This window comes from Cydia strobilella, chromosome 3 (assembly GCF_947568885.1).
Source record: "Cydia strobilella chromosome 3, ilCydStro3.1, whole genome shotgun sequence".
Taxonomy (NCBI): domain Eukaryota; kingdom Metazoa; phylum Arthropoda; class Insecta; order Lepidoptera; family Tortricidae; genus Cydia; species Cydia strobilella.
In genome coordinates, this window is record NC_086043.1 from 178,327 (window position 1) to 187,973 (window position 9,647).

At 41.6% G+C, this 9,647-nt stretch overlaps 1 protein-coding gene across 1 annotated transcript; it reads left to right on the plus strand.

The window, feature by feature from the left end:
* Window positions 1-835: 835 nt before the first annotated feature.
* On the plus strand, window positions 836-9,361 carry LOC134756248 (doublesex- and mab-3-related transcription factor 2-like). Its single transcript, XM_063693075.1, has 3 exons — window positions 836-1,040; window positions 3,192-3,308; window positions 9,086-9,361. The coding sequence occupies exons 1-3, from the start codon at window positions 879-881 to the stop codon at window positions 9,359-9,361; spliced, it is 555 nt and encodes a 184-aa protein (XP_063549145.1). The 5' UTR covers window positions 836-878.
* The last annotated feature ends 286 nt before the right edge of the window (window positions 9,362-9,647 follow it).

Below are 9,647 nucleotides of genomic sequence, written 5' to 3' on the forward strand. Positions count from 1 at the left end.
GCAGACGGATCACCTGATGGTAAGCGATTACCGCCGCCCATGGACAACCGCAACACCAGAGGGGTTGTAAGTGCGTTGCCAGCCTTTAAGATGGGAATACGCTCTTTTCTTGAAGGTTTGAAGGTCATATCTTTCCGGAAATACCGCAGGCGACAGTTCATTCCACAGTTTAGCTGTGCGAGGCAGGAAGTTTCTAGAGAAACGCACAGTTGAGGACTGCCGTAATAGTTATTTACGATACAAGTGCGGAAAAGAGGAAATTCGAAACGAGTGGCGAATTACCTTTTCGCACGTGTATCGTACAACGTTGTACAGTATATATGGCCCTTTAAACTTTCGACATATGCACGAAAAGTGCTCATTCCCGCACTAGTGCGAAAAAATAGCACCATATGTACTGTAAATAACTATTTTGTAATTATTAATAAAATTTACTATTAGCGACTTTGTCTGCTAGCGAGGAACGGGCCTCAAACCATCTCCAAACCAAATTTCATCTAAATCGGATCAGCGGTTTAAGCGTGAAGAGGAGGTCTTAACAGACAGTCCACAGACAGGCAACTTTCGCATTACATATATTAATAATATTAGCAGGGATTGTACTACACTTTTGATTTTAATCTGTGCTCTCTTATACCTCTTATACTGCCCTGTTTATTACAGTTTCGCGACTTTACTATCAATACCAATGTCACAAAAACAATATAATTATCTTCCAACAATGTATCAAGGCAGACCCCGCCTCCTTAGCTCGACCAATCACGAATGGCGTGGGCGTGGCTTTATCGCGTTTAAACTTGAGCTTCGCTTTACAGCCGTCAGTTCAAACATGACTTGTGCGTTGTTTTCAGTGATTTAAAAAAAAGTTTTAAAAAGTAATGGAAGAGAGGAAGGCGCTTCGGACGCCGAAGTGCGCGCGGTGTCGGAATCATGGAGTGATCTCGTGCTTGAAGGGGCATAAGCGGCTGTGTCGGTGGAGGGACTGCCGCTGTCCAGGGTGTCTGCTGGTGCTGGAGCGGCAGCGCGTTATGGCCGCGCAAGTAAGTGAACTGTGAGCCGCGGAGTAATCTCGTACTTGAGGCATAAAGCGGCTGTGCCGGTGAAGACTGCCGCTGTCCAGGGCCGTCTGCTGGTGCTGGAGCGGCAGCGCGACAATGGTCACGCATGAAGTTTTATAGGTGCCAACAAAGTTTATTTGATACATACATCGAATATTTATCATGCTAAAAAAAACCGGCTAAGTGCGAGTCGGACTTACACACCGAGGGTTCCGTACTTTTTAGTATTTGTTGTTATAGCGGTAGCAGAAATAAATACATCATCTGTGAAAATTTCAACTGTCTAGCTATCACGGTTCATGAGATACAGCCTGACAGACAGACGGACAGCGGTCTTAGTAATAGGGTCCCGTTTTAACCCTTTGGGTACGGAACCCTAAAAAAGACAAATTCTCCTATAACGAAGCGGAGACCTAGGTCGTTGCCTCGGCTCAAAAAGTTTGGAGACACCCAGGCCTAAAATATACCATTTAGACTCCACATATGAAAAGGTGATGAATAGTGAATACTGATGAATAAAATAGTGTCACATAATTAATGTCATTAACGGGTCTAACGCGATGACACTAATTACCTAATAACATTATCTAATTGTGTACAAAATGCGAGGGTTTAAAGGGTTGTATAACAGTATCTATCATTTGGGAGTGTCGAGCTTCTTTTAAGGATACTACCCTGGCTAGCCCCAAAGCCCCATGTCGGCAACTTAATACCCAGGTAGCAAAATGACGTAAAATGACGTCAGCGACGTCATAATGACGACATTATTACGTCATTATGACGTCGCTGACGTCATTTTGCTACCTGGGTATATACAAAAGGTAATCATCATCGTCTATATCCCGGTCAATATAAGTCTAACTATCGTAATATATATTACGATTATCATCATCATTAGGTAGAGTTATAACCCTCGGTTACAACTCGTTAGAGGTCAGGCGAAACTTTTCTTTATTGACTACGGCTTTACGGGTCCTGCGTGGCGAGTCAGACTGCCCAGAGCTGGTGTGCCGCCTGGTACGACTTTTTGTCCCTGACGTTCCCAGGATGGCTCTCAGGCCCCGCCGACGCGACTTGTTGGCAGTGCCGGCGGCTCGCACTGTGTCGCGTAAGAACTCGCCACTTCTTCGTGCTCTCACACTATTGAATGCGCTCCTGACATCAGCTACTGACTGCGATATGTTTGCGTGGCGATGGACGGCTGTGTGCAGTGAATGTCTGAGGTTTTGTGAGAGGATGGATGATAGGTGCTCAACTGTAGTAATTTAGTGTTGTAAATATACCATAGTACTAGTTGTAATTTAAATGTAATTAACTTTCATGGCGCATTCGTTTTATACTGTAATGTCATGTAAATGTGTTTTCAATAAATAAAATAAATAAATAAATAAAATAATCACATCAAACAAATGTATCTTCGGATATAAAGCCCTTAATACCCTTCTCGTCTTCATCCAAGGGATTTTTGCAAGTTTACCAAAGGTGTGTGTGGTGTGGCGGTAGTCAAAAAAGTACTTTCTTGAAATTTTCCGCTTTATTGCTTCCAAAGTCACTTACACAACTTTGAAAGTTGTGACAAGTAGCCTAGCTTAGTAACTTACTGCGAAATTTTACCGCGAATCGCTAACAGTGAAAAGTGAAGAGACGTATAGCTAGAGTTATGGCGCTTCCCTGAGCCAGAAGGCGAGATCTCCATGATCATGTTTTTCTATAAGGCGTTGATATTCGTAGACGTGGAAAAATATATGTAGTTCTTGACTATATTATCTTTAATAACATAGCTTCCGGTACACGAATTATGACACTTTGCTCGATACAATTAATCCCCAAAGTAACTTAAACAAACTTTACTCGGTTATTTTTTATGTGAATTGTGATACTATAAACAAAAAAAGAAGGAAAAACAATCTTAAATAGTAATTTCATAGCTTTCGAATTTCGATATTGTAAGGTAACGTTTTTAAAATAAATAAAAATCTACAAAATTCGATCAAAATTGACACTTGGCGCGCATGATCTTTCCCGTTCTTTCTTGCGAAATGTGACAGTGACAGCGGCAAACCGATGGAACGGCCTTTTAAAAGCAAACATACGTGAAAATTGTGAATTTAAAAATAATGGTGGTTGTTTCAGGTGGCACTGCGGCGGCAGCAAGGCGCAGGCGGGCCGGCGCCGCGCGGCGAGGCAGCAGCGCTGGCCGCGCGGAGACGCGTCTACCGCGCGCGCCTGCGCTGCGTGCAGCTCGCGCGCGTCGCCGTCCCTCAATACGCCGGTCAGTAGCTCAGTACAGTACCTATCCTCTACAGTTGGGCATGCTCGTTCACTGAAAAGATCGCTGTGGCGTAGCTAGGGGGGGCTGGGGGGGGCAAGTGCCCCGGGCGCCATCCAAGAGGGGGCGCCAAAATGGGCAAAAGGCAGCAGCAGGGAAACTTTTGTCAGTCGTCAGGGGGCGCAAATTTGGTGACTGCCCCGGGCGCCATATCCTCTAGCTACGCGCTACGCCCCTGCTCCCAACTAGTACAATCTCACAACTGTACTAGTTCGGTGTTTTAGTACAGTAGTACACCGAGAGAGTCGGCGTTTAGTTTTAGTTTGGTCTGATGAGTCGGATCACTCGGATCGCTTTGCTGTCATTGTCACTCCTCGGTCCTCTCTCCCATTCTGTTTCGTTCGCGTGTAGTGTACTAAAACGTACTAAGAGCAGAATCATTAGGGAATAGTTCGGTCTTAGTAAAGTGGAGGGAAATGTGTCTTTTACATGTAGATACTACACAAGCCTACTATCCTCTTCTTAGTCGGTGTAATATCTGTATCTTCTGTGTGTGTTCTACCGCTTGTAATACAATAGGCTGTGCTCTGAAGAATTGTTTGACATGATGCCAACGGTCGCTTTCTATCACCGCACCGCTCGCCGTCGGCAGGGTGTTCATCCTCATACCCTAGAAACTAAATAGTCGCGTACTGTGCGGTTTAAGAGGAAAATTTCCTCCCGCGGATGCTTCGGCTGTGGAATGAGCTCCCTGCCGAGGTTTTCCCGAGGGGCTACAGTATGGGGTTCTTCAAAAAGGAGTGTAGGTATAGGTTTTTAAAGGGTCGGCATTTTTATGCAGCAGCTTTCTCCACATAGTTCGGTTCTTAACTGTCCTTAGAGTGGTTGCAACAGGAAAACCAAAGCCTGTGATCGTCGTTTGGTCATCCACACACCAACGGCTAGAAGACCGGCCGTGGGGGTTACCCTCCACATTGCCCACCACAATCAATTTGCCGAGATTATCCGGTTGCCGGCGAGCAATGTGACCAAAGTACCCAAGAATTCTTTGATTAGGAGATTGGTGAGAGTTTTGTCTTGACCTCTCTAGCTCTTACAGCTGCTATACCTACATGCTTTACTTATCTAATTAGTACAGTCAAATCCATGTTAGGTAGACCTATCTTCAAGTATGCCCTGGGTGTCGATTTTAGTAACAGATGGATAAATGCAGCAAACAACTTGGCATGACACGTGGACCATGTTTATTTGCCGGAATAGGAATATACCTAATTAAAAAAAAAATGTCGAGTCAAAATGTTAAAAAATGTGTGTAATGACCGGTAAAGTTAGGTTTGAAATTAATTTGCTACAGTTTCACGGTACCCCGCTATCATCACGCGTCGCATTGGCCGCACCACACGCTGATTCCAAATATCAATATGTTTCTGTTCCCCAACACAAACGTAAGATTACCACTCTTTTAAAATGCTTTCACCACCGAAATGCGATCGCTAAAATAAAATAAAATGAAATCAACTGCACGTTATTCCAACACCAAAACGGGAGTGAGTCTAATGGTACAATCCAGTATAAAATACGTTCCAGGATAACATAACGGTCAAAGCTCAGTCACAGTTAAATTGGTTCTTAAGTGTAGCTTCGCTCAGTGTTTAAGAGGCCGGTGTCGATTTTAGTCGCAAAAATTTAAAATTGATAGATTTAGTCCGTGAAATTTTACACCTTTTGTTACCTAATTGAAATAACAAGTACTGGTTTCTATTAGCACGTCTTCTTACCTTACCTTTTATCAGATCAGTTTTTTGAAAACAGACTCACTAAATTAGTAATGTTTGCTTTTCTGATGGACGTTTAGGTAAACGCGCGTAAAGCACTGATTTTGTCGCTCTTATTTGTAAATTTCGTAAAGTTTGGACTGCTAAACATGGTAATTTTGTATTACACATATCCTGTACTTGACGATTATCAGACTACATTTTAATTATTATGACTTTGAAGTAGTGTAAATGAAAGTTAGACGAAATCAATTTTCTCCAGAAATTACTTCAAAACAAGTGACAATTTCTCTGAAAATCGACTTAACTTCAACGTGATTTTGATACTTAAACAATCTACAACATTTGCTGAAACTATTCTTATACATTAATTTGTATAATTTACCATTATGATTTTTTGATGAATTTTTAAAAACTGCCCCTTCTCTTCATGCATTACCGGTGACGCACGCTCGCGACCTCATTATTAAAAGGCAAAATGAGAAGACGTGCTAATAGAAATCAATACTTGTTATTAAGATATTACGCAACAAAACGTGTATAATTTCAACGACTAAATCTATCAATTTTACATTTTTGCTCCAAAATCGACTACGGCCTCTTAAGCGTCATGAACGCTCGTCAGATGGTTTAGGTATGGTGTCGCGGGCACTCTACAATATGTTGTTATAGTAAGCGAGCCGACTCTGTCAGTGTTAAGCCAGAATGCGAATTAGCTGAAATAATATTTACCTTGGATTCGGAGCGAGTTAAAATTGTATATTTCGAAAGATTTCTCGGTAGATATGGTTAGGGCTGAAGGGACGGTAACGGACACCGGAGGACAAAAAATTCACACCCGGTTGTTATTTTTAACACGGTGTTGTACCTATTATGGCTAAATATATTACTTATTTAATCTTAAGCTTGGATAGGATTTAGGTTTTATAAACTATTAATCTTCTTTTCTTCTTAATTGTCAATCTTGTCGTTCTTTTTAATTGTCAAATTTCAATAAATTTACAATAGATTACTTGAGATTGAGATCCTCAAATATAAAAAATGCTACAGTGGACACCAAGAAAAATGGATTAGCAAGAGAAGCTCAAAATATTAAGAAATGGAACTTAATACATTTTGTTTCAACGAAATCATATAATGTAAATAAGACATTTCAAAGTTAAAAAGTACTAAAGTATAAAACGCCTTTCGAAGCTGACTACACGCATTTTATCGAGCAGTATGAAAAAAAGCGAAACATTTGTATGTTTTTTAGATTAACCGCCCTATTTTGAGCCGGCGGCACCCTTGTTCTTTTATCAACACCGACGACAAATAACATGTTCAAACGTTTTATTATCCACTAAAACTTACTAGTTCACAGGATGTAAAGAGATACTCTTCAACAATTAAAAATAGTCTCAATAAAAAGAGATGTCTCATTAGAACAAAAGCTGTCATCTAGCAGTCGGTAACATTTCACTGTCTATTAGAAATCTCTTTCAAGTATTTTTATGGGGTATAAAAAAGCGTGAAGATAGTTTTACAAGTGAGCGGTGTTTGCGCGGTGTCGGGTGTCAGTCTGTTCGTGTGTGTGCAAACATGTCTGTGCTGAGTGACGGGCCCGCGGGTGCCAAAACGTTTTTTGAACGAGCTATTTGTTGCAAATGTCTGTGTCGCCGCCGGCACGTGGTATTCGGATGTTATTTTGCCTGTAATGATTAAGTTAAGATCGCGTCGCGTGGCATACGCGATACACGGCTTCCATTCAACATCCATCACCACATTAATATAATTTGTGGCTTTCGTATTTTTTAGTTTCATATTGCTCAAGCCAAGTAGACATTTAGAATATCGCGACATTTTAAATTAGATATCTGTCATATAACTGGGTCAGATCCGGTTCGAAGGACCAAAAAACACTTGATTAAAATGATTAACCATCATATTACTGAGTTTGGTAAAAGTCGTAAAAATTTCCAATCCCCCATTATCATTTAAAAATAATTAGTAGGTATTAAGGTGTACATTAATCACTCTGTACAAAAACTGTAATAGATGTCATATATTAAAGAAAAAGTGACGAACCCTCCAGTGGTGAAGGCCGGATTCGAACCGGCGTCTTTAGCTATCGCGGCTAATGCCATGAACCCCTAGGCCACCCCGCCACGGCGGTGCCCGTCCGAATTTTTCGACTATATGCCATCTTAGTAAGACTAGGCGTCTTTGACCAGCTCTAAAAGGGCAAGCAGTGCGCGCTTGCACCTCCTACACGAACTCCTTACGGATTTACGTTGTAGCGAGAGAGACTGGTGCTACCATCTATGAACAAGTTTGGGAACAAATCAAATTATTTTATTAAATGTTTGATTTGTTTTTTTTTTTCTACCCTGTACAACTTTACAACATTTGAATAATGTCCTAAAAATCCTTATTAGCTGCGATCCTTTTAAGTTTATTTAATAAAGTGTAAGTGTAACGCTTATGTCGCTAGGGTGCCTCCTTAAAGGCCCATATTTGTGTTGGAAATATTTGCTGTCCTGGCTTGAGGTCTTGGTAGCTTAGATGGCGATCCAGTGTTACCCAAGGCAGTACATTTTTCCACTTTTAAATTTATTCTAAAGCTATATAATAATTAAAAACTAGTATTAAATAATAAACTCCTTTAATAAGCTACTGGAAAATAAAATTAATGGGAAAATACGCGAATGGTGAGTAATGCTTTCGGGAAAGGAAGCTAATATGGCATTAAGTCCGCCTGTTTTACACTTACTACATATGTGCAATAAACACCCACCCCACCCGTCACCCGTTGACCACGAACGCTGTAAAGGGTTCGAAACGCCGGGAAGTATTATAAATTCAATATACGCGATATAATCCGTTTTCATAGTTTTATTTCATATGTGCAATAAAGTTTAAAATAAATAAATATTGAGAACAAATAAAATGGTAAAAATTGCGAATGGCAAAAATCGCGATCTGGAAAAAACTATTTCCGGAAAAGAGAGTACACACTCCATCTGAGACAATATCAATCGGCGATGACTGAAAAAAAAAATTTTTTTTTACATTTTCAGTCATCAACTGACGGGCTTTCCACCGTGATACAACCTGCTGACTATTTTTTTAATTCATGATAGGATCTAAACTATCATCTGACAATGTATCAGCCGGGAGGCGATGACTGAGGTAAGTAGTCTGTTTTACGAAATGAGGGCGACTGCTGTTTGGTATTCGTGTGTTTGTCAGAATACGGACGCATTTTTTCTGCATTATGAACAAATCATTGGCGTCAGTGCTTGGGTACCACAAGACCACACCATACCGGAGCCACGCGTACGTATATGCAAAATATGCGGTTAGCGCTGTTTCGAAATTTGTGTTTCTCTTTAGAATATTTAACGCATAGACTAACCGTGATAGTTTAGTTTTTACATTTTGAATATGACTTTTCCAGTTAACGCTAGTATCGATCGTTATCCCTAATAGTTTAAATTCACTAACTTCTTCAATAGACTGACCGTTTATTTCTAGTTTAATTTCCAAGGGTTGTTTCTGAGTTGGTCTAAATTGAATGATTTTAGTTTTTTTGAAATTCATCTGTAAATTATGGTCGGTAAACCAATTTGTGACGCCTTCAAGAGTTTTCCGTATGCGGTCGGTACATTCCGTGCTATTTGTAGTATTTAAAAGTAGTGACACGTCGTCGGCGAACATAATACATGTTGTGTCTATTGTTTTTGGTAGGTCATTAATATATGCAATAAATAACAGACAAGAGATTACTGATCCTTGAGGGACAGAGCAAGTAGTTCGACGTATTTCCGATTTTACTGTTCTAATTTCGTTCGATTCTCTGTGGTAGTGTTCGATCTGCACTTGTTGGTATCGGTTTTGCAAGTACGACTTGATCCACTGATATGCTATACCCCTGATTCCCATAGCGTATAATTTATTTAGTAGGATAGGGTGGGATACCCTATTGTGTTGTATAAATATAGTATATTTTGTTGTCAGAATCCCTGCCGGGCGGCGGCGGCGACGCGGCGTGGAGCGAGCGCGTCCGCCGCCGGCGCGCCTTCGCCGACGCGGCGCTGGACGCCCCCGCCCAAGCCCCCGCGCCCGCCCCCGCGCCCGCGCCCGCCCCCGCCCCCGCCCCCGCCGCGCTCTGGTGCCGCCACCTGCTGGCCGCGCTGATGAACTACGCGCCCGTTCCGCCTCCACCACCCAGACCTAAGATTTCTTTCTCTATCGAGTCTATCATTGGCGTGCAGTAGTAGACACCGAGGCCTAACATCTCTATCTAGTCCATCATTGGAGTGCAGTAGACGCCATAGTCGCTAGAGATCCTCCCCGCTCTGGTGTCGCCATCTGCTGTCTGTACCGCCTCCGCTCTGTAAATTTCGAGTCTATCCCAATGGTGCATGTTACTTCTAAATACCACACAGTATATTTCACGATTTTTATTACCCTATCGTAGTGATAATTAATTGTGGCTCTATAATAGTAAATGTTTAACAGTATACTCGTATGTAAAAACACAGGCCAAGGGCGAGTCGGACT